The sequence below is a fragment of the Canis lupus genome, chromosome 24 (assembly GCF_048164855.1).
Source record: "Canis lupus baileyi chromosome 24, mCanLup2.hap1, whole genome shotgun sequence".
NCBI classification, from domain to species: Eukaryota; Metazoa; Chordata; class Mammalia; order Carnivora; family Canidae; genus Canis; species Canis lupus.
Genome location: NC_132861.1, coordinates 6,910,877 through 6,937,659, shown reverse-complemented (window position 1 = coordinate 6,937,659; position 26,783 = coordinate 6,910,877). Strand labels below are relative to the sequence as shown.

Genomic DNA, 26,783 nt, shown 5'->3' with positions numbered 1-26,783 from the left:
TGGGATCATTAAGCCCATTAAGGTTCAGAGTTCCTATTGAAAGATATGAATTTAGTGTCATCATAATACCTCTTCAGTCCCTGCTTTTGTAGATTATTTCTTTGGGTGTCCTCTTTCTTTTACAGAGTCCCCCTTACTATCTCTTGCAGAGCTGGTTTGGTGGTCACATATTCTTTCAGTTTCTGCCTATCTTGGAAGCTCTTTATCTCTCCTTCTATCCTGAATGAGAGCCTTGCTGGATAAAATATTATTGGCTGCATGTTCTTCTCATTTAGGACCCTGAATATATCCTGCCAGCCCTTTCTGGCCTGCCAGGTCTCTGTGGAGAGGTCTGCTGTTAATTTAATATTTCTCCCTATGTAAGTTCGGGATCTCTTGTCTCTTGCTGCTTTAAGGATTCTCTTTTATCTTTGGAATTTGCAAGTTTCACTATTAAATGTCAAGATGTTGAATGGTTTTTATTTATTTTAGGGGGGACCTAAAGATACCTCTCTATCTCCTGGATCTGAATGCCGGTTTCCCTCCCCAAATAGGGAAGTTCTCAGCTATGATTTGTTCAAATATGCTTTCTGGCCCTCTGGCCCTCTCAGCGCCCTCTGGAACCCCAATTATATGCAGATTTTTCCTTCTGAGGCTGTCATTTATTTCCCTTAACCTTTCCTCATGGTTTTTTAATTGTTTTTCTCTTTTTTCTTCAGCTTCCTTCCTTGCCATAAACTTGTCTTCTATGTCACTCACTCTTTCTTCTACCTCATTAACCCTTGTCATTTGGACCTCCAGTCTAGATTGCATCTCATTTAATTGATTTTTAATTTCAGCCTGATTAGATCTAAATTCTGGAGTCATGAAGTCTCTTGATTCCTTTATGCTTTTTTTCCAGAGCCACCAGTAGCTCTGGAAAATTCCAGAAGCCAATTCAGAAAGCTTCTGAATTGGCTTTCTGAAATCGAATTGCAATCCAAATTCTTTAACTCTGTGGCAGAGACTACTGTTTCTGATTCTTTCTTTTGTGGTGAGTTCTTCTTTCTAGTCATTTTGGTTAGTACAGAGTGGCTGTATGAGCAGGCTGCATCAAGAATATCAACCACGACCTAAGTAAATTTCACCTTAGATGATTCTGCCATGGTCAGAGACCAGAAATTGAAAAAAAGAATGAAATAAAACAAAAAGTACCACTAAAGTGAAAAACAAATTTTAAAACAAAGTAGTAAAAAATAAAAGCCCAGGAATCCTAAAGAAGAGAGAAAAAAGAAAGAAAAGAAAAAGAAAAAAAAGAAGAAAAAAAAGGGGGGAAAACTGGGAGATGGTGGTGGTAAAGTTGTAGTAGAGGGAGAATGTAGTCTATTTGAGGGGTTTTAGAGGGTGAGATCCTCTTGTTTCTCAGTATATTTAAGTTCTGTATATTAGAAGATGCTTAGTCCCAAATTCATATAAACCAGAAGTACTTGTAGAAGGCCCCAACATTGACCACCAAAACATAAATGAGATAAAAGAGGGTGGCAGAATGGGAATGAGGAATCTCACGAAATGAACCAGCACGGTATACCACTTGGTTCTGGGTACATACTGGTCATGTTTTAGAAGGTATTAACTTCTGCCATTGTAGAACAAAATGAGGCAGAGAAAACAAAATACACACACACAAACATATCTTGTATATCTCCGAAAATTAACTTGAGTATGTTGAAGGGAATCTAGAAGTGGAAGATATATCTAGGACCCATAATTATAGGTCCTAGATATATGAAATATATCTAGGAGAATATATCTAGGAGAAATATGAAAGTCAAAAGGAAGAATCTTAAAAGAAGAAAGGGAAAGAGAGAAAAAGAGGTGGCAAAATATTGTAGTTAAGGTGGGAAAAGAGAAAAAAATTGGAAATTTACAGTCTGATATAAAAATGAGTTGTACTGGAAAAAGGAAAAAAAAATAAAGGTGTGGTATCCTCTGGTTCTGTATACTGTAAATCCCTCGACTTCCCCTGGAGCCTAACAGCCCTGCTTGGTCAAGAACTTGCTCTTCCCCTGTCCTTCCAGCTGGTCTTCTAGAGGAGGGGCCTGCTGTGCTGAGTCTCAGATGTGTGCACCTGGAGGAGCTGCCCTGCTCCCCACTATGTGCTGGGCTCAGTGGGAGCTGTTTATCCTGTGAGGCCCCTGCTCCCTGGCAGCCCCGCCTCTCCCAGGCACAGGTGACACGAGGAGGAACACCACCACTGGTGGCGGCTAGCTCTCCAGCCCTGGAGTCAGCTCCCGCAGCTCCCAGTCCGCACTGGCCTGGATGCTCCCCGGGGTGAGGGAGCACTGATCTGCACAGCTTGGGGGCACTAGGAGGCAGGAGAGACCTCATTGTCCTGGGCCTCTCTTGCCTCCACTGTCCCGGAGGAGCGTAGGAACGTGGGCTGTGACCCCTGGCGCCCTGGGCTCTGGGGCCTGCGCCGCTGGAATCGCGGTCTTGGGCCACACAGCCCCCTCCACGCGGAGCCACCTCCTGAGCTGCTCCCGAGGCCCCGCCAGGCCGCGCTCCAGCCCTTTCCTGAGATCAGCCTGCGGTGTGTGTGTGCTCCCCCCCGGGGTGCGCTTCCTCGTTAGTGCCCCCAGAACCTGGGGGCCCCACTGTCCCTCCTGTGGCTATGCCCGAGTTCACTGCTGAGCGCCTTTCCTCCGTGAAGAATCTGGTGCAGATTTTTAAAGCTCCTGCTTCTCCGGGGCTGGGCTCTCCTGTCCCAGGGGCTTTCACCTCCACCTTAGCCCGGTTCCTCGCGGGGGTGCTCCCCCACTGGATTCTTTTTAAATTTTTTCTGCCTTCCTACCTTGTTAGAAGAGAAAACCCTTCTGTCTGTAGCGTTCCAGTGGTTCTCTCTTTAAATCTCAGGTCGAATTCATAGGTTTTCAGGATGGTTTGAAAGTTACCTAGGCAAATTGGTGGGGCCGGGTGACTTAGGGACCCTACTCTTCTGTCATCTCACCCTGCCCCCTTCTCTTTCATAGTTCTTAAATGCACTTGCAAACACACTCTTCTCTCTCTTCCTCTGTCATTATAAACATAATTCTTTTGTTGTTGTTGTTTCAGCATGCCTTTTTTTATTGGCCTATCTTTAAATTCATTGGTTCTTTGTTAACTTTATTGAGTCTATTGATAACCCTGTTGAAGGTATTGTTATCTCTTTTACTATATATATTTCTATCATTGTTTCTTTTTTACAGTTTCTTACTCTGTGCTAAAATTCCACTCTGTTTATGTGTGGACTTATCTTTTCAAGTATTAATTAACTCTTAATATGGTAAACATAGTTTTTAAAAATTCTTTGATAGTTCTAACGGTTTATTTGTGATTCCGATTTTGTCAGTTTGTGATTCTGACTTTGTCAGTTTTTCTTTTTTGGATGTCTTACACTTTTTGTTTGAAAGCTGGACATTATATAGAGGATGGTAATAAGTGACATTCATAATATTTATTCTGGAAATGGGCTTGCCTCTATGCTAGGCCTTTACTGTAGGTTAAGTTATTCTACCAAGGAGTTGAGCTAGGTTTGTTTTCTTGTTTTAGTTACTCTCAATGCACCACATGCCTTAAATTTTTCTACTTGTACCTTGTCTTTATCTAGAGGCTGGTTTGTCAGAATGTTTTACTCAGTGTTCCCATTCTACCCTTATTTTTAGGCTTTCCATTAATGCTGCGTGTTCAAGAGGTTCTCTACACTGTGGCCCCTACTACGATAGTAGTCTACTGTTACTTGTTATTGAGTACTTGCGGGCCTAGTGTACCGTGGACATGGAGTTGTTTTCTGTTGTTCTCATTCAGAATTGGTTTTAGGCAGGTACTACCCTGGGTCTTGGAAGTAGGATTTTCCACCGATCTTGGCCATTTCCAAGTGGTTGGAGAATCTCTAATTATCAGGACTCAAAATGTTTTCTTGCCCTCCTTCAGAACAGAGTTATTTCTGCAAAAGGCTCTGGTAGCCTGGAAGTGACAGGGTTTGCTGTCCTTTTCCAAAATATGTAAGGCCTTTGTTCCATAAGGATTACAGGTAGAAAGCCCAGGCAGAGCATTGTGTCTTTTCTGCAAGAGTCACTGCTCCTCGCCCTTCGCCTGCAACAGCTTCTCAGCTCCCCATGTTGCCCCCAGTCTCTCTCATGAGTAATGGTGAGGTGTGTGGAGAAAATCCTGCAAATTACTGCAAACTCCCCTTGTTCTTGCAGCTCTGAGGATTTTATTCTTTCACATTAGCTCACTCTTGGACTTGAACAATTTATTAAAAGTTGTTAGCTGATTTCTCCTTACCAATTTAGGTGATACACAGAGTTTCTTCTTCCTGGGTCCTGCCCCAGTGAAGCACGTTCTTCATCTCTGTCTTCTCTCCTTAAAGGTCTGTTCTTCCTTCAGATTTCAAGGCTAGTTGGTTACCCTGCAACCTCAGCTCTCTGATGGGTTCTAGCAGTGTACATAGATTATCTGGCTTCTTCTTGTGACTAGTGTAGGAGTGACCATTTCCAGCTTTCTGCATCTTAAATGGAAGTTCTCAATTCTTTTTTAAAATTCAAATTCCTAACTCATGATTTTTCAGTTTGGATTTTCAAAAAATATTATATGAACCAAGTATTATACTAAAAGCACTTATCAGTAGACTACCACCCCAGGACATATATTCTCAGAACACTTTATACAGGCAGGTTTTTGGGGAATGTTCTCAATCATGTCACCGTTAAGGAAATGGGAGGGAAAGATTGGTCCAAGGAAAAGTGATAACAATTGTGATGGAAGTGCTAGGCCATTCTGGGGAAAGCTCTAAACTGGAAAGTCCCTGAAAGGTATCCTCAATTGAATCAAGGGAGCTGGGCCTTTCTGTCTCCTCCTTGACTGGGGTTTGAATACAGAGTACTCCTGATAAGGTGACTTAATATTGGGCAAAACAGGCCACTTCTTGGGGAAGGATTCATCTGTGAGCCACCACCCAGCAGTCCTCCTAAGATCTCTTGAGAACAAACATCTCTATACTACAAGGGGGATCTTATTACTACTGCCATACCTACCATATTAAAATAGTTTTTATCGGGCAGCCCAGGTGGCTCAGTTTAGCGCCGCCTTCTTGTGATTCTTTTTAAAAAGAATAAAGAGAAAATGTCAGGGTTTTTTTTTAATTTAAAAGAAAATGAGGAAATAAGCAAGAATTTTTTCAGCTTCATGTTTTGATTAGTGTAACCCTAAAAAGTTACAGTTAAGAAAAACCATTTAGCAGTGCAGTAGGTCACAGGGTCACAGAATCTGAGATTCATGATGCATTTACTCATCAACTATCTAGTCTGTGAAATTATATTTCAGGAATACCTTGGTGGCTCAATTGGTTGAGCATCTAATTCTTGATTTCAGCCCAGGTCATGATCTCAGGGTGGTGAGATCAAGCCCCAGGTCCGGCTCCATGCTTAGGAGGAGTCTGCTTAAGATTGTCTCTTTCCCTCTCCCTCTCCTCCTGCTCATGCTCACTCTCCCTTAAAATACATATATATACATTTCACATTAGCAGCTTAGTGAAAACTAAACAAAATAATTTTAAGTCAATGTTTGTCATTTCCCAGTCATAGTATATAACCAATTAAGAATTTACCTTTACAATTTATGGTCATAAATTAAGATTTTCTTAATATAAGCAAAAGCCAATATATAATTGTGCTTTTTAAAACCATAATAATAAAACTCTTGTGTTTTAAATCATGTTGTTTTAATCCAGGCATTGACACTTTAAAATTTCATCTAAGGCATTATTATTTTCTTTGAACATTTTGTTTTTATAGTTAGAAAATTTGTGAGAGTGGTTGAGAATTTACTCAACTAGCAATAGTAGTGTTCTTTTTGGAAATTAGGAATTCTGTTTGTTAAAAGAATTTACACTTAACTGTAAAGAAAAATAACCAATGTCAAAATAACATCATAAGCATCATTAATGTGACTGAAAGGAATGAAAAAGAATTGAGTAGGGAGAGAGGGATGAGAAGCTTGAGAGAATGCATTTCATCCTGGAGTTGGCAAATTTCAGGCCCAATACTAAATACTAAGAAGTTGCTAGACTGTTTTAATCTCACTTAAGACTATGTAGGGTAAATTCCCCATCTAGTGCACCTTCATATTATTTCTGTGTATAAAATGTCTTAAACTGAATGAATGTTTTTTGAGTAAATGAAAATAAGTTTTCAAATAAAACTGAAAAATTATTACTTAATATTTTTCCTAATCAAGTAGAATATGCTAATTTTCTTGCAAAATAATTTGCCAAAAAAAGTGTTTTCTGGTCATTTTTACATGTGCTATTAAAAAAAATTAGATTCAAAATGAAGAGGATAATTCTTTTATTTTTATAGGAAATAAGACCAAGGAGTTCTCTTGTGTTAAAATGTTTTATTTTTTTACATCTTGTCAGATAAATTTTTCATATATGCTTTGGGAAAAGTTTTACATTTTGTACTTCTCTCAGATGAGAATTGAAAGAATATAGGCAGGATTTTTTGTTTGTTTGTTTGTTTGTTTTTAATTGGTGATAGGGGAGGGTATAAAGCTGAGATCTATGTTTGTATCATGTTCTTTGAGAATTTAAATTGTGTAAAGATGAAGATCACATACTTTATCCTTTAAAATACATTGTGAGGAATCTATAAATACCAACGACAACAACAAAACCTGTCCATTTTCTTCACTGTAAAGTGATAATGAAACTCTTCCACTTAGAATAGGCTATTGTTTGATAAAGAAATCTGGCAGTATTATTCAATGATGATTTTTCTGTACTTAAAACCTTTGATCTCTTGCTGGGCAAAAAGTTACATTGTTCCCCATTAGAAAATTAAAATTATGGTTATAGAATGATATGTAAGAGCATTATTTAATATTCTGTTGTTTTATAAGAAAATAGTTGCTTATTAAAATACTACTTTAGAGAGTCACTCATTGAGAAATATCTGTTTTTATCCCTTAGTTCAAGTCAAGGTAATTAATACATATATACCACAGTTATGTAATTGGTTGCTTAAATTAAGTAAAGTTTCTGTTTGATATGTAAGTTAACGGGAATAGTATTTTTGCAATTCTGAAGCTTCTAAATCATACGGAAACCCATAAATTATGGGAAAAAGTCATAAACTAGGGGAAAATATACCTAAGTTTAATTAGGTAATAGTATATTACAGTAGCATAACTGTGATGTGAACCTTTATACATCTAAAATTTTTCTAAAATAATTTCACTTTCATTGATTAATCTTAAATAAAATATTCATGCTTCACTCAGAATTCAAGTACAGAAACAAAACAATAACATCCAGACTTTTCTCTTCTTCATAGATTTGCTCTTAACATTCTTACTCCTCTTTCCTCAGAGGAGGGGATTACTTTAGCTGGGAAGTTATGGGACATGATCCTGGAAATTAGAATGAATTAAATAATTAATAGATATAAAAAAGGAATTCTATCTCTATACACTAAAAGTCAGAGATAACTTACGATTATTTTATGACTTCAGGTAGCATTCACCTTGCTGTTTTACAATTTACTAGTAGTAAATCCTCTCCTTAAAACAGTGTTTCTTGGATCAGCTGTAGCAAACCACCTGAGACTTTGTTAGAAGTGTGAATTCTCTCAGTACATCCAGACCTGCTGAATCAGAAGTTATGGGGATGAAATTCTAGGAATCTCTGATTAAACAGCATCACAGGTGATTCTGATCTACACTAAAATTTGAGAACCATTGGTTAACGAAGGTGTTTGTTCAGGAACAACAAGAGTAAGGGAGAATATTGAGAGTTCTGTTTATCTTTAGCAAGTCCTCAAAGCCCCACCCAGGTCCCTTTTTTTTGCCTAAAGTTATTCCTCCAGAATATTCTCTTTAATATTCCTGGAAGCACTCATACCAGTTTCCTCTCTGGGTTCTTGCTTTGAAGCTGTTGACCTAGATAAGAGGAGACAAAGTCAGATAGAAGTGCTAGTGGTGAGGCTTTCAGTATACACATGATTCAGATTACACTATTTCCAAGTTATGAAAGAATGTATCCTAGATTATTCCCTTATCCCTGTTTAGTCACTTAACAATGCAATACTTTAGTTTTAAATGTTAGCAATAAGTTGAACATTATTTCTATAATTAATAACCTTTTTGTCACTTATGTTCTCCTCACATATAGCAAAATGTTACTTAGCTTTGTGGCAGAACTTTTATTATTTTGAAGCATTGTTGAATTTTTACTTTACATATCTTCCATGTAGAACAATGTGTGTTCCTCTAACAAATTATTGTATTCCTTTTTTTATCAGAGCCACATTCTGTAAGAGTAAATTTAGTTTTATTCAAAAAAGCTATTATAAGAGCTACCATTATTGATCTCTCACTGTGTGCCAGTTACTTTTCTATGCAACTTTATATGCCTTAGCTCATTTAATCCTCACCAGCAGGTACTATGGTCATTTTCATCTTGTATGCAAAGGAAGCCTAATGCCCCAGCTCACCTAGGTAGCATAAGAGAGAACCAGCATTCCAGTCAAAGCAGTCTTACTTCAAAGCACTTATTTCTAAGAGATAGATATTACCAGATCATTTATTTGCTTGAGAAGAATTTTTTTCTTTACCCCTGTTTATGTATACTACTTGAAATATTTTCAAGAATGTCAAATAGTGCTTCCTTAAGGCCATATAACTTAAAATTTAACAGTGAAGTAATACAAATAATAATGCAAGAATCGGTAAATAATTGTAAATGGGCTTTTGAAATGAAGATACCTCCTTGAGCAGAGCAATTTCATTGTATTACAGTGAATTCTAGTTATTCCCTTATTTGTCCAGCTTTTCATGGAATTTTTAGGCAACCCTAGAGAACAAAGGTTAATTCTTTGTAACTGACACAGTGATCTATGTAGTAAGTGTTTAAAATAGTTTTCTTTGATGGATAGGATAGTCACGGAAGACATAGAGCTAGGAGCAGAGTTTGTGTCCCTTGCAGTTCATGGAATCCCAATTTCATTTCACAGAACAGTCATTCTACCTTTTTCAGAGGATTTATTTATTTATTTATTTGAGAGAGAAAGAGAACCAACGAGAGAGCATGATGAGGAGGGGCAGAGGAAGAAGGAGATAAGGAATCTCAAGCAGACTCCCTGCTGAGTGTAGAGCCTGCCTGGGGCTGGATCTCACAACCCTGAGGTCATGACCTGAGCCTAAACCTTGAGTACAAGGCTTAATCAACTGAGCCACTCAGGCATCCCTGGTCATTCTATGTTAGCTACAGTCTTTAGAGCAGCCTTATGAGTGATGTGAAACTGTACAGTGTGTCCCTTCTACTGAAGCAGTTACTATTCCATGTGTTAGATACATACTTCTATGATTCTTTCAAGATTTTAATTTAGAAGTAATAATTTGACGTTTTATATTGAATTATATTTACTAGTCTTTATGTCTTAATTTCAACAGCATCACTGCAAAACTTGAAAGAGCTTTAGAAAAAGTTGCTCCTCTACTTCGTGAAATTTTTGTAGACTTTGCCCCATTCCTATCTCGTACACTTCTTGGCAGTCATGGACAAGAGCTATTGATAGAAGGTATGATTTCTCTCTATATTCTAATTATTTTAGTTTCCTATAATGTATCTATTACTCATGATAATTTGTACTTCTGGAGGAATATTTATTACCAAAAGAATATAAAGATCTTGCTTCCACAAATTCTGTTAAGATATTCATACATGCTTTCTTCGTACTCATTTTTAAAAATATCATGTTTTCACAGTCAGTGCTAATAACAGAGTGGAGACCTTTGAAAAAGTGTTGGACTGGGAGACTATGGCTCTTATAATCCTAGTCTTAGAGGGCCGTGGTACATCCTTCACCAGGATGGTGTGTTTACTAAGCAATACCCTCTAAAATTTCCTTCTAACTCTAAGAGCCATGCTTCTGTAAATGACTTCTTATTCATATAACATTTGTAATAGGAGAATTCTTAACTGAGAAAATGTGAAGACATACTTAACTTGGAATTGATGAAGCTATTGTCTTTTACTCAACAGCAGCTTAAATGGAGTGAGGTGGAAAAGCAGATTAATTATTGTGAAGAGTTAATTAATGCACCAGTATTAAGAGAGCAGCTTTTAACAAATGGTTGTCTGAAGCTTTATTTCTTTAAAAAGTTTATTTTATAAATATTCAAAAGCTTCATAAAGGGGTAATCAGTATCTAGTAGATCCTGTGAGTAAATAATGGCTTTAAATACTATTCCTTGGATTTAGCAGCTTTACATATATATTTTTGCTTTTCACTTTCTATTTATTGTCGTTTGCCTATGACTGTTCTTTGTCTCAAGTGCTTTTGCACAATTTGTTAGGAATGAGTAATAGTTACTGACCTGACTGGGTTTAAATCCTTGTTCTACTACTTTCTTAGCTCTATGACCTTTGTGAATTACTTAGCGATTTTGTAACTTATGTTCTTTCTATAAAATAAAGTCAGTGATAGCACCTCCCTCCCAGAGTTCTTATGAGGATTAAATTACATAATGTATACAAAGCTCTTAGAACAGTGACACACAGGTGAGCTATTCATTAAAAAACAAAACAAAGAAACCCCACTGAGTTCTTGTTCTAGGCCAAGCATTTTTTTAAAGTACTTGGAATATATTATTATATAATAGACAAAAACGTGGAATCTAAAAAAGAAAATAAATGAAAAAACGAAAGCAGAAATAGACCCATAAATGCAGAGAATAAACTGGTGGTGGCTAGAGGAGACAGGAATGGGGGAAGGGCAAAATGGGCAAAGGGGAGTGGCAGACACAGGCTTCTAATTATGGAATGAATAAGTCATGGGGATGAAAGGTTACAGCATAGGGAATATAGTGAATATAATAATAGTATTGTACAGTGACAGATGGAAGCTACATTTGTGATGAGCTTAGCATAACGTATAAAGTGGTCCAATCACTATGCTGTACACCTGAAACTAATGTGACACTTGTGTCAACTTAGTTCAAACGAAACAAAACAAAACCTTAATTTTAAAAAAAATCCCTGATTTGTAGAGCTTAATAATAAATATAACAAAATGGCAGGATCAGGTTGCAGTTTATTTAGAAAGTCACCGTCTTTAAAAGTGTAGCCTGCCATTTTTATTATCCCAAACCCCTGTGTTGGATTTATCCTTTAACAGCATTTATCATCTTCTAACACACTATAGACTTTTAAAGAGACCAACGCTAAAAATTACATTTGAGCAAAGACTTACAGGTGAGTCATACCACGTACTAGGAAAGTACTCTAGACTACAAGAATATTTAGTGTGATGACCCCATGTGTGACTTAACAATAAGAAAAAAATTAATAAAATTTATTGAAAAACCAAATCTTAAATGTTTCCTCATTCACTGAAGTCTTTTTTATGTATTTATATATATTTTTCCTTAAATGATTTGACAAATTTATACAAGAAATATATAAATAGTGGTTCAAGACATGCTAAAATAAACAGAATAAATTTATAAATGTTGGTAATGGATCCTTGTAGTGTTATTAAAACTGGGACACAAATCAGCACTAAGTTTTCCAGCAGCCAAAGCAAAGGAGGAATTATTTTAAGTTATAAGACTTACATTCCTGGTTCCTCAGTGATGGTTTGTGACAATTTTAAGCTCTAAGGCATTACTGTCAGATAATTTGTAACTGCCCTGTATTAATCAGGCAAGACCCCACATAGTAGCTAGCCCCTTTCCAGAATTTTTCATGATTAGAATCTGGCCCCTTTCTTATGCCTTCCCAGCACTGCAGAGAGAAGGTAAGAGAAAAGGCTGCATAGGTAATTGAGAGCGGTTTTTCTTGGGCTTCCCTAAGTTGACCTTATATATTCAGAATTGAATTGAAAGAGTATTAAGAACACACCTCTTAGATTTTTTTAAAAAGTGACCATGCAGAAGATGAAACACTCGAACAAGTTATATATTGAAAGTTCACTTTTCTGCTTCCAAAGAGTTTAATGTATTCCATTTTTACAACTATGTGGGTGTAATGTTCATATCCTTTTTTGTGTTAAAAGTATTGTCCTTAATAAAATGATGATAGCAAATTATAGAATTTTAGATTTTGAGTTATATTTTTTAAATAGTTAACACACTTATGATATATCCTTCAAATATCTGCTAATCAATACAATCCAAAAATCTAGAAACATCTGCTGTATAACAGAACAACATTCTGTATCCCTCAGAATTTAGTTATAACTTTTCACACTCAACTGGTCTCCATCCTTTTATATAGAAGACATTAATTAAACATGGAAACAAGTTACACATTATCACATTTCCTTGTTTTTGCACAACTCTTCTACATTAGATCTTTTTCCTTTTTCCCTCCCCCAAATTATTCTCATCCTTGTAATTCCTCTTCAGATTTCTTAAGTCTAATTAATATCTTCCCCGCTGTCTTCCTGTGCCATTTTATTTATACAATTTTAACAAAATTATTTACTTATAAATAGGAAGTATCCTATTGTTTATATTATATTGCCTAGCTTAATTTGGTATGTAATATTCAGTTATTTTTTCCTTATACTTGTCTAGAATAATATTTTTGTTACTAATATTTTTGGTAAAGGTAAGTTTTGAAAATAAGATGGTAAGACATGTAAAATGTGTTCTGTGGTTAAGAATTCCCAGTATCGATCAGTCATCCACGTTCTCTTCTTGCTTTCTGCCCCCCAGCCTCTGGAAATACATGTCCTTCATATTCTTATTCTTGAATGTGTACTCTTGATCATTCTTTTTCTCTCTTCTCCATTTCCCTCCTTTCTCTCATTTGAAACACTGTTCCTCTACCCTGAGAAGAAAAACTGTCAAACTATTACAAAGGACTCAGATTTACATGATAAAAATAACTTTATGCTAGCCATTGAATACTTAAATATAGTATTTATGATGAATAAATCCCATTACTTTTGACTTTATTTTTTTTTTGTTTTTTTTTTACTTTTGACTTTATTATGTATATCTAAGTGGTAAGAACAAAGCTGGATTTAGATAACTGAATATATTTTAATGTCCTATGAAAAGTGAAGGCAATTATTCTTAATTTCAAATAATCATAAAATGTATTTGAATTGCATCTTTTTTGTTGTTTTACATTCATTTGTTTTTAATTTACACTTGTATTCATGTAGTTTTTTATAAAATAATCATTGATACTTTGTAAAGTCTATATCCTTTAAAATACAAGCTAAAATAGTATTTCATTTTCTTAATTTGTTCATTACTTTTTATTAGTCTTTGTTAAATTATTATTGCATTCAATATAGGATACTCAATATAGTTATACCTTTTAAGGTAACTCATTGATGGTAGCTATTGTTATATACCTTTTAGTGTATAAAACCATTGCCATGTTTCTCTTGGCAATAATTAAGAATTTTTGGAGACCGTAGTTATTTGGAGCTTAGTGAACTTTCTCAGAGAAAATTCTAGCTTTTAAATTTGCAAACTAATGGATAAAAATTAGATTAGATATATATGCAAGTATCAAAGTCCACCAGCCCAGGATGGCAAAACAACCTTTGGTCCAGTGGTTATATTAATTTGTTTTGCTGCAGCAATGGAAGATGTACGTCAGAGGAATTGTAGGGCTTCTTTTAGAGTTCAGATTTAAAGAAGTAGCATAACGTCAATTAGAGGCTGTCAGGAAGCAGATTAGATCTAGCTAATTTTTATTCAAGAGTCCTAAGAGCCTAGAGTTATCATTAGTAACAAAGAAGGAGTAGTCACCTAAGTTAATTAGAAGAGAAAATGTTTAGAGGTGTGAGAGTGTGTGTATGTGTTAGCCTAATGTTATGTGTGTGTGTGTGTGTGTGTGTGTGTTTGTGTGTGTGTTTGCCAAATGTTCTGTACTCTGTCTTATTCCACCATAGCAGAGTGGCCCTGAGAAATCACTGTTTGTATTCTGTGAGCATTATTTATATTTGATTGAGAGGAGAACTCACAAGAGTATTAAAGGCAACAATTACGATGAGGATACAGCAGAAAGTCTTATAGTATCCAAAGAGAGGAAATGAAAAGCAGGTAGAAGTCAGGCAACCTTGAAACGGGAGAAGAGAGACTGTATCAAGGCTACTCCCTTGACTCTCAAGGCAACATTACAGCAAAGCTAGACCTTTGCCTCTTTCTGTGTATCAACTCAGTTTCTTCACTTCTTTCCCTAACTTCACTTTCTTAATCATTGGAGCATAGCCAAGTATAGTATACAACCCTGACTCCAAGTGTTCTTTTAATGTAAATATTTGTCATCAGTTTACCTATAGCCACTATTATATATCAAGGGAGGATCTCAGTGGCTCAGCCTTGGATTTGGTGTCTATGTCTGTTACAATCAGCCAAGATTGGGGTGGGTGGGAAGGGTGAAACTGGATGTAATATATAGGCCGCCTCTTTTGGAAGCTGTGTATATAAGTTGAAACATCTTAGAAACATCTTAGAAACAGATGTTTAGTATAACAGCAGTGCAAGAACTGTTATACTAAAGTGTCTGTTATACTTTTGGTGACATTAATAAATGTTTTATTAAAGTCATATACTACTGAAGAATATTTAAGTTTCCAAGACTAGCATTTTTTTAATAGCATGGAATTTCCACTCAACCAAAAGAAAACATCATTGAAATGTTATTATAAATAGAAAGACCCTAAGCAAGAAGCTCAGTTCATCCTTGGATCACTCATGGTAACAATATGGCCACATAATTAGAAAAGCTTGCAAATATTTATTTTAACTCAAAAGTTATAGATTGAAATATATTTTCAGAAGTTATTTTTAAATGGCAATAATACAAAAAGAAGGATATGACAGATTGAGTAGAGATGGTAATGAGGGGCATACTTTTTAAGTAACCTTGAATTCCTCCTTGAAAAACAGAACAATAGATGTTGAAACAATAACTATAGCAACAATGAATGAACAGTTACAGCAAAACTAGGTGATAAGGTATCCCATTGATACTCCAAAATATGACTGGGTTGAGATGCAGCAGTTGCAAGATAACATATGGATCAGCAGAGGAAAGGGGGAAAGTGTTGGGGAAACAAGATGGCCTCTGAAGAAACTGGTCTACAAATACTCATTGGAAAACCCAGAGGGCCAATTTGAGAACAGCAGCTCAGCTAGAGAAGAGAGGGCTTTTAAATTTTTTTTTTTTTTAAATTTATTTATGATAGGCACACAGTGAGAGAGAGAGAGGCAGAGACACAGGCAGAGGGAGAAGCAGGCTCCATGCACCGGGAGCCCGACGTGGGATTCGATCCCGGGTCTCCAGGATCGCGCCCTGGGCCAAAGGCAGGCGCCAAACCGCTGCGCCACCCAGGGTATATACTATAATAGATAAATCCAAGGGTTCCATTTTAAGGCTGAAAGTTTCTGAGCCATCTAGGCCCCATGAGTGATTAACCAACTAGTGTTCTCCCAAGACGAAGCCCCACATTGAGAAGAAACTACTATGAATAGAATCCAAAATAAGCAATAGAGGGGCAAGAGACACAGAGGGAAAGTCCACATAAAACTGGGTTGAGGACAATCAGAGCTGATAGTTCTCAGAAAGTAGGCTGCCATATTTTTGGACATTACATGAAAACAAACAAAAGAGGGAAAAGAGTTGTCCTAAATGTATGAGTAAGTTCATTTCACATAAAATAGTAACAAAAAGGACATAACCCCACATATTACAGAAAGAAAAATGAGAATAAATAGAATATACTCTTTCAGACCAGAAATGCAGGCCAGAAAAGGGATGAAAAGTATTTAAATGAGCTAAAATACATTAGAAAAGATAACAGGATATGAAAGAAAAATTTATATCAGAATTTAGAGAATCTCACAAATGCGGTGATGAAACTTAAAAAAGTAAATAATGAGAAAAATAATTTTAGAAATGAAAACTAAGAGATGCCTGGGTGGCTCAGTGCCTGCCTTTGGCTCAGGGCATGATCCTGGAGTCCCAGAATCGAGTCCTGCATCGGGCTTTCTGCATGAAACTTGCTTCTCCCTCTGCCTATGTCTCTGCCTTTCTCTCTGTGTCTCTCATGAATAAATAAATAAAATCTTAAAAAAAAAACTAAATTAGAAGAAATAAAGAGGCATATATACTCAACTCATATATACTCAGCAGATAAAATTGTAGGAGAAATATAAGATAAAAAAGAAATTATAAACTTAAAGAAATGAATAAAGAGACTAGAAAAGATGAGTGTAAAATGAAGAATTTAGAGTATTAAACATATATGTAAGTTTCCCAAGAGCAAAACCAAAGAAAAGAACTCCAAAATAATGGGATCCAGGAAACTCTGGAATTTGGGAAAAAAAAAAAAAGAGAGAGAGAGAGAGATTATTAAAACATATATTTAAAAACACACTGAATATCTGAGAAAATTACTCAGGCAATCAACACTGAGACATAGTCTAATAAAATTAATGAACTTTAAAGGAAAAGAGAAACCATTTACGGCATCTAGATAAAAATGCAAACTAACTTACAAGGGAAAGAAAATCAAATTGTCATCATACTTTCTTGAAAGACATATTTTCTACCAGAAGAAAATAGAGTAGGATATTTAAGATATTCAAGGAATGAAAATGACAGCCAAACCGAGTTTCATGTATAGAGATTGCCAATAAACTGTTAAATTGCAAGAATTCAGAGAATATTATTTCTTTGAAACTCTACTGAGGAATCTACTGTAGTATAAGCAACCAAAGTGACTGCAGAGTGTAAACATAAGGACTCAATGATAAACATCAAATATACACGTATTATGGAGAATTAACCATTTAGTTATATGGGAAAGAATATAATATATAATGTCTGTGTGCTCTGGAAACTGAAAAAAGTAGGAGGACAATACTTATATAGGTAGTGGCATTATTGATATTTTTATAAAACTTGCATAAGGTCATATAAAGCAGTTAGTAATTATTGATATTCTAATTATTTTATCTTGAGAATCAGGATTCTTATTAAAGGAACTTCAGATAAAAATACAGCTTAAGCAAAAGCCTTTAGTTTTGAATTTGAATAGGACATTATAAAAGTTGATTATGTGTGCATACACACACACTCATACTCACATATGTACTCTAGTCCTGTGTACTGTTTTGCCTAGGAACATTGACCAATTTAGTAGCAGCGTGTTTATCTGGAGTCCAAGTTGTAGTCTTGAAATATCATTTGCCACTGAAAGAAACCAGTTTCTTGGAGAAATGTGTGATGTCAAGGCTAGACCAGTAAATGTTCATGATTTGCCTGCAACATTTGGTGATACAAAACTAAGGAAGATACCAAACAAACACTGTTAGAAAGACTCAGGATCTAACTTGAAGACACTCTTATTGACCAAAGATAGGATATTTTGAGTATCAGTAAGTATAATTGCTGCAAGACATCAAAATGCATGGATGCGTTTAAATCTGTAAGTAATAAGAATGATTTTTAAAATGACTTGGTTGACTTTAGAAGATAATCAACTCATTATTTTGAAAACTGATCAATAAAGGGAAAAATATGTCCTGTTATTCCTTTGTAAGTTATATCACTTATGTTATCAAATCATTAATGAAGGAAGTCTTCTTTTTATTGAAATATAAATGTATCTGATAAGTGATGATATTTCGGTTAGATCATTAACATTTAGCATCAAGAATTAATAGATCATAACATCAGTTGTTGCTAACATAACAAAGGGAGAGACAGACAACCAGATGGAGAAAACACTATCATACATCAAGACTAATTGTCAAACTAACTAATTAATTAATTGTTAAAGCTGACTCTTAATCTATATATCCTACATGTTAATCTGTGCCATAAGAATTCTGTAATCAAAATTAACACTGGTGGAAATTCTGCAGTACAAATGTCTTGGTTTTTTAAAAATAATTTATAGAGGAAAAGAAGAGATGGGAGGACTGTAGCTCAAAAGAGCATTAAACGATGTCTTAAAAAATAAGTAAAATTGAGAAGTTTATAGATAGAACTCTATCATTGGGTGACAAACTTAAAAAAAAACAAAGGGATTATCATAAAAATTAGATAATGGTTTGTTAAAAGTACAGAGAATACCACAAGACACAAGGAGAGCTTCTAGAATATTTGGCAAAAGTCTGTTTCTTCAGCTATATAGAGGTTTTAAGAGTATTAATTTTAAAATAACTCGTTAACCTGTTTTATGCTTTTTTATTTATCTGTGTTATATTTTATAGAAGTATTTTAATGTTCTCTAAGAAGAAAGTTATAGAAACTTCTAATGACGTTAAAGATACAAGTAATGATGAACTATATCATGTTCATGGTAGGAAGATTATATCAAAAAGAAGTAATTTCTGTCCATGATAATCCATGACTTTCAATAAAAACTCGTTTTCAAAAAATCGCAAATTATTTTCATGGAATTTGATGAGTTTTTTCCTCTTAAATTTCTATAGTTGAATGAAGGGTTGAAAATAACCAAGATAATTTTGAAGATGAGCAAACTTTATCTGTATCAGAATAAATATCCAAAACCAGATCCTAACTCAGAGGGACAGGGTTGTGACAGAGCTGTCATTGCAAAAAGAGATGAATAAATGCAATAAATGCAGCTAGACCAATTGGAAACCTTTTTGTTAATTAAAATAATTGAATCCCTTCCTCACTAAATACACAAAAAATCATACTAAGATGGTTGAAAAAGCAAAACTTCAAATCCTATAGAGGAAAATACAGGACAATATCTGTATTGCAACAGTCTAAATTTTTCTTTAACTAGACCCCCCAAAAAAGCCTATAAAATTTAGAGGTTGATAAATTTGACCATCTGAAAATTACTTTGATTTATCAAAAGATACCATAAAAATGTGAAAAGATGGAGAGTGACATCAGCAAGATGATGAACCCGAAAGCTTCCGACCCTCACTTCCCTATAGAAACACTGAATAAACAACAATATACAGACTAAAAGAGCTTGATTAAAACTGCAGGAACCTGGCAAGAAGCTGCAGCTACCAAGTAAATACTCCAAAAGTTAGAAATCCCATGGAATTTTGCTTGTCTTTGTGCCAGCTCCTTCCCAGGAGGACATCACTGAATTCCCATTTCTTCCCTTGGAATGACTAGAAAACAGCATTCTAGATTATCTAGTGGTTGCACAAAAAAACTGATTTCTGTCTTGCCTGTCTCAAAGCACTGGTGGAAATTGGTCGCATGATTTCAATAATAGTTTAAAGGCTACTAAAAGCAGTGGTAGGTAGGCAATGTGGCATGTTATTGGTGCAGGAGGTATGCAATTGTGTATGGTGCATGAGATTATGGGTAAAGTTTTGAGAGGAACCTTTGAGACTTTAAGCCAGCTGGTTAGTGGAGATCTTCCCTTAACAAAGGCAGTTCATAAAGATTGGAGGAAGTGATTTTTATCAAATGGCCAGATTTCAACAAAAGTTCACAAGTTTTGCAAAGAACAGTGAAACATGGCCCTTTCAAATGAAGAAATAAGTTTCCAAAAACTGATCCCTAAGAAATGCAGTTCTCTGATTTATATGTAAAGGATTTTTTTTTAGTTTACTCAAATATGTTTAATGAACTAAAAGAAAACACAGACTGACAACAAAATCATGAAAATATTTTGTTAACAAAAGGAGAATATCAGCAAAGAGATATTTTAAAAGAATCAAACAAATTTGGGGGCTCTATGCAATATCTCAATTGAAAAATTCACTGCAGGGGTTCAAGAACAGACCTGATGAGACAAGTGAAAGAGTCAGTGAACTTGAAGACAGGTCATTTGAAATTAAGCAAAAATAGAAAAGAATGAGACAAATGACCAGAACCTAAGGTACTTCTGGTACATCAATAGACAGACCAATATAGGCATTATGGCAGTCCCAGAAGGAGAGGACAGAAAGGAGCAAAGAATGTATTTGAGGAAATAATGACTGAAAATACAATTTCATGAATACACACACACACACCCCCCAAGATACATTATAATCCAACCAAGGAAAGACAAAGAGAAAATCTTGAAAGCAATGAGAGAAAAGTCACTTGTCACATACAGGGAAGCTTCTCTAAGATTGTTGGCAAATTTTTCAGCAATAACCTTCTACACTAGAAAACAGTAGGGTACTATATATATATTTTAAGATATCATTAATCAAGAATGCTGTATGTAGCACAAATGTCTTCAAAACTGGAGGAGAAAGAATTTCCAAATAAAAACAGAGTTCATTATCACTAAACCTAATTGAGAAGAAATGGTAAAGACAGCCCTTCCACTTAAAACAAAAGGATGCTAGACAATAACTTGAAGACTCAAGAAAATGTAAAGTTTTGCAATAAAGGTAAATATATGGACAAATAGAAAAACTTGTTATAATTTTGGTTCATAACTCCACTTTCAACTCTTTTGTAGAATTTGAAAGACAAAATCATACAAATATAAATCCTTGCTAATGGGTACACAAGAATATAAAGATATAATTTGTGACAACAAATCATGGGGGAGAGTGGCAGTGATGTAAAGGAGTGGAGTTTTTGTATGCGATTAAAGTTATTCCATTTAAAACAGATAGTTGGGCAGCCCCGGTGGTGCAGCGGTTTCGCACCACCTGCAGCCCAGGGTGTGATCCTGGGGACCCTGGATCAAGTCCCATGTCAGGCTCTCTGTATGATGCCTGCTTCTCCCTCTGCCTGTGTCTCTGCTTCTCTCTCTCTCTCTCTCTCTCTGTGTGTGTGTCTATGAATAAATAAATAAAATCTTTAAAGAACTATTTTAAAAAATAAAAAATAAAAAAATAAACCAGATAGTTATAACTTTAAGATGTTTTATGTAATCCCTATAACTACAAAGAAAATATCTATAGAACTTATGCAGAAGAAATTAAAAGGGAATCAAAGCACATCATTTAAAAAATTAAATGCAAAGAAAGGCAGTAAGGGAGCAAATAAGGGAACAAAATGTTTTTAAAAAAAAAAAAAACGAAGCACAGTTCACAAAATGGCTATGGTAAGTTCTTCCCTATTAGTAATCACTTAAAACATTACGTGTATTAAATGCTCCAATCCTTAGGTCCTTAGATGTAAATTGGCTGAATGAATTACAAAGGAAAATGGAATTCAATTAAGTTCTGTCTATAAGAGATCCACTTTAAATCTAAACACACATGTAGATAGAAAACAAAAGGATAGGGGATCCCTGGGTGGCTCAGTGGTTTAGCACCTTCCCTCGACCCAGGGCTTGATCCTGGAGTCCTGGGATTGAGTCCCACATTGGGCTCCCTGCATGGAGCCTGCTTCTCCCTCTGCCTGTGTCTCTGCCTCTCTCTTTCTCTCTCTCCCTCTCTCTCTCTCTCATGAATAAATAAATAAATAAAATCTTAAAAAAACAACAAAAAAAAGAAAGTTTAGAAGAAAGATATTCCATGCAAATAATAACCAAAACAGAGCAGAAATGAATACACGTATAAGACAAACTAGACTTTTAACTGAAAAACTGTTATACGAGACAAAGACGGATAATACGTAAGGATAAAAGGGTCAATTTACTAAAAACATGAAACAATTATAAGTTTTTAATGTGACAGACATCAGAGTTTCTGAACTTATCATTTGGAAATTGACAGTTGAATCAAGAAGTAAGGAGGGTCTACAATATATTTTTTTAAGATTTTTTTTATTTATTCATGAGAGACGCACAGAGGCAGAGACATAAGCAGAGGGAGAAGCAGGCTCCATACAGGGAGCCCGACACTCTACTCGATTCCGGGACTCCAGGATCACACCCTGGGCTGAAGGTGGCATTAAACCACTGAGCCACCTGGGCTGCCTGGGTCTACAATATTAGTAGGATATTTTAGTACCTTACTTTCAGTTATGGGTAGAAGAGCCAGACAGAAAGTCAGTAAGGAAACAGATGACTTGAACAATACTTACAGAGCAATTAGACCTAACAAACATGTACAGAATGCTACCCACAGCAATAGAATATTTTTCTCAAGTACGCATGACACATTTTCTAGGATAGACTGTAGATTAAACCAAAAAACAAGTATTGATATATTTAAAATGACTGAAGTCATAGAAAGTATCATTTCTGATCACAGTGAAATAAAACTAGAAATCAGTAACAGAAAGAAAATTGGCAAATCCACAAACTTGTTGGAAATTGAACAACACACCCTATATAACCATGATGGCAAAGAAGAAATTAGAAAAGCTCTTGAGACAAATGAAGAGTGCAACATGACATACCAAAAGCATATGTCCAAAAGCAGAGCTCATAAGGAAATCTGTAGTTAAAAAGTTTACATTTAAAAGAGATCTCAAATCAATGACCTAACTTTTCACCTTAAAAAACTAGTTAAAAGAAGAGCAAACTAAACCACAAGCTGACAGAAAGAAAGGAAATAATAAAGATTAGAGCAGAGACAAAATAGAAAATGGAAAAATAATAGAGAAAATTGACAAAACTAAGAGTTAATTCCTCATAAAGATCAACAAAATTGACAGACCTTTAGTTAGATTAACCAAGATCAAAAGAAGGTTTAACTAAAATGAGTTGAAAAAGAACATTCTGTGTTACTAACTTAAGGATAAGAGAATACTATGAACAATTGTATGTCAACAAATTTGATAACCTAGATGAAGTGGATAAGTTGTTAGAAACACACAGTTTACACATACTGAATCACAAGGAAATAGAAAATCAGAACAGTCCGAATATGAGTAAGATTAAATCAGTAATCAAAAGTCTCCCAACAAAGAAAAGCCTAGAACCAGATGGCTTCACTGGTACATGATTCCAGATGTTTAAAAATACAACCAGTTCTCAAAGTTTTCTAAAAAGTTGATGTGAATACATTCAGACTTCTTATGAGGCCTGCAGTATATTAAAAAGGATTATACATATGACCAAGAGGGGTCTATTCCTAGAATTCAAGAATTATTCACCTAGGAAAATTGATAAATGTAAGACACCACACTAACAGAATGAAGGGGAAAAAACTTAGTATCATTTAAATTGATGCAGAAAAAGCACTGAACAAATTCAGCACACTTTCATGATAAAAACAAACTGGGAACAGAAGGACACTAACTCAACATAATAAAGACCATATATGAACAACTCGCAGCTAACCTGTTTAATGGCAAAAAATTAAAAGCTTTTACTTTAAGATTAGTAGGAATGAAATAAGGATGCCCACTTTACTACTTCTATTCAATATAACACTGGAAGTCCTAGTGAGAGTAATTAAGTTTTAAAAAAAGATAAAAGACATCAAAATTGGAAAGGAAAAAGCGAAATTGTCTTTGTATGTGACATAATCTTATCAGTAGAAAACCCTCAGCATTCTACAAAATACCTGTTAATGAATTCATCAGTGGTTGAGGATAGAAAATCAACACTCCAAAATCAGTTGCACTTAGCCATGGACCTAAAAAAGACTTGTACACTGTAAACTACAAAACACTGGTGAGAGAAGAAACAAATAATTAGCCCACATCTCCTACTTCCTGATTTCAAAACTTACTACAAACCTACAGTAAACAAATGGTATGGTACTGGCATAAACATAGACATAAAGACCAATGGGACAGAATCTCTGGCCCAGAAATGAACCTTACATACATGATAAAATAATTTTCAACGTGGATTCCAGGACCTTTCAATGGGGGAAAAGTACAATATTGTCAAGAAATTATGTTGTGAAAACTTGATGTCCGTATGTGAATGTAAGCCCTTAGCCTTACACCTTGTGCAAAATTAACTCAAAATAGATCAAAGACCTACATGTAAGTCCTAAAACTATCAAATTTTTAGAAGCAAACATAGAGGTAAAACTCCGTATCATTGGATTTGGCGATGGTTTCTTGGATATGATACCACAAGCACAGGGAACAAAAGTAAAAATAGATAAATTGGACTTCATCAAAATTAAAATCTGTACATCAAAAGGCACAGTCAACAGTGTAAAAAGGCAGCTAACCAATTCGGAGAAAATATTTGCAAACCATATCAATTGAAGGGTTCCTAGCAAGAATATATCAAGAACTTGTACATTTCGACCAAAAAAAATAATTTTAAAATGGGCATTTTAAAGCCACAAGGTATCAATCACTTCACACCCCTTAAGATAGCTACTATCAAAAACCCAGAAAATAACACGTTGGCAAGAATGTGGAAAAATTGGAAATCTTGCACAGTCTTGGTGAGAATGTAAAATTGTATAGCCAGTATGGAAACAGTGTGGTGATCCCTCAAAAAATTGGAAATAGAATTATCAAATGAATCAGCAATTCTGCTTCTGGGTATATATCTAAAAGAAGTGAAAGTAAATCTCAAAGGTATATTTATCGACTCATGTTCATGGTGGCATTGTTCAAAATATCCAAAGGGTAGAAGCACCCCAAGTGACCACATACAGATAAATGAATAAACAATATGTGGTATATACATATACAATGGAATATTATTCAGTCTTAAAAAGGAAGAAAATTCTGACTTGCTACAGTATGTATATACCCTCGAGGACATTATGCTAGGTGAAACAAACAATTCATAAAAATGTATAACTCCCTTTTTAGGAAATATCTAGAATAGTCAAATTTATATAAACAGAAAGTAGAATGGTAGTGGCCAGGGATGAGAGAAACAGGGAATTGTTTAATGGTACTGGTTTCAGTTTTGGAAGATGAAAAAGTTCTGGAGGTTGTTCACACAACATTATGAATATACCTAGCACTTAAAAAATGGTTCAGGTGGAAATTTTTATGTTGTATGTATTTTGCCAGAATTTTAAGAAAAGTTAAAACTTTACCCACAGACTGAGGGAAGATGTACTTCTAACACCAATAATTGAAAGGTTGTTACAAGTTTACACAAAAAACTACAAATCAGTAAGAAAGTCATAATTCCATAGAACAGTGGATAACTTGCAGATGAGGAAAATGCAGATGGCCAATAAACATTGTAAAAAAAATAAAAGTTTAACCTCATTTTTAATCAGGTAAATGGTACAAAATGTGTATTTCTATTCAATTGGTTAAAAATATATTTAAAACCTATCCCATTGATACAAAATGTATTATTAGAATCCATGTATTAAGGTTGTAGAGTCTTCTACCGGGTGTATAAATTAATGCAAATACTTTGTAATATAATTGCACACTATCTTATAAATTTGAATTTGTAAGTTACATTGATTGACTCAACAATTTCGTATGTATGTATGTATCCTAAAAAGTAATTTTTGCATTGTTACACAAGCAGATGTAGGTATAAATGTTTATAGCAATAGTGTTTTTGCCAAGGACAAACTGGGTGCAAACTAACAAAAAGAGTAGATAAATGAATGGTGTTAACAAGCAGTACTATGCAATAGTGAAATGCTATTTTATAAAAATAATATTGACCAAAAGAGCTTAACACATGGATAAAGATAGTACTATATCTTACTTAGAAATTAATTAGTATATGGTAAAATTTTTTAAATGTGACTCAAGTTGGTTAATTTATAGCAGCTGTTTATACTAGAGAAATGGGATCAGGGAGGGTTACAGAAGTGACTCAAGTCTATAAATTTTATTTCGTAAACTGGATGTTATCATTACATTAGCAGGGGTCAACACATTATGGCTTGACGCCCAAATATACCAGCCATCTGTTATTTGAAAATAAAGTCTTATTAGAACCCAAATATGCCCTTTTATGCATATCTAAATTGCTTTTGTGTTGTAGTAGCAAAGTCAGTTTATTCAGAGACTAACAGTACACAAAGCCTAAAGTATTTTCTGTCTCACTCTTGTAGAAAAAAGTTGCTTACCCTTGATCTATACCAAAATACTTTTCAGTATTCCTGTCAGCAATAACAAACAGAATAAAGAAATAATGCATTATGATTGTTTGTTGATTTGTGTACTTTTGATGATATTATAAAGGCTGTTTGTGGTCCAGCATGAGCAAAAAGTAGTGAATAAAGTTGATTGATCCCCAGTTATTTGTTTTAGACATGAAAATTTATCAGGTTACATACATTATTTTCTTTCTCAAGATTCAAACCATAATATTATCAATTATGCCCTATAATTTATGTCTCTTCTATAACCAACTCCTTCTCTAAGTTTTTAGTTAGCTAAAAATAACAAATTAAACATGACCATATTTCTCCCATCTTTTTGAGTAAATGATAACAATTACACATGTAAGAACTTTATTCTTAGATAAAAATATGTATTGTTGTTTATTCTAACTAGAATCTTCAGGAGTAATATTTTTATTACAAAACTCTTAACTCTTAAACAATTATATTGTCAAGTCTTAAAAAACATAAGTTTCTATAGTTGTTATTCCTTTTGATAGCAGTATCAATATAAATAATTCATGGGAGTTTTTGTATTCTTGAAATCAGCTGACAATTTTTTTCTAAGTTAAAAATATAATAGTTTAGCTTTCTTAATATTATGTCCTTTGCTTATAATTGTTGAAATACTACTTTTAGTTCAAATTCTCTTATTTAAATTTAAAAATATTCAGAGTTGATGCAGCAAATATATTTCATCCCTGGGGATAAAAAAAGGTGCTGTTGCAGTGTTATATATAAAAGTTAAAATAGATAAATCAATAAACTGGATTCTTTAAGTCAAATGTTTATTAAAGATTGTGGATGTTAATATATTTTTGATGCTAACAGTCCTGAATTTCCAGTTTTAATGTTGGTGATTCTTGCCAATACCTTGTAACCCATTTAAAATACTGTATATATCAGTAATT

The 26,783-nt window shown here is 34.6% G+C and overlaps 1 protein-coding gene across 12 annotated transcripts in view; it reads left to right on the top strand.

The window, feature by feature from the left end:
• NBEA (neurobeachin) overlaps positions 1-26,783 on the top strand; it is a 674,173-nt gene that overhangs the window by 262,779 nt on the left and 384,611 nt on the right. For all 12 annotated transcript variants that reach the window (XM_072795453.1, XM_072795459.1, XM_072795454.1 and 9 more), the window contains one exon: positions 9,445-9,572. In XM_072795453.1, coding sequence (XP_072651554.1) covers positions 9,445-9,572 — 128 coding nt within the window. The remainder of the gene's footprint in view (positions 1-9,444; positions 9,573-26,783) is intronic.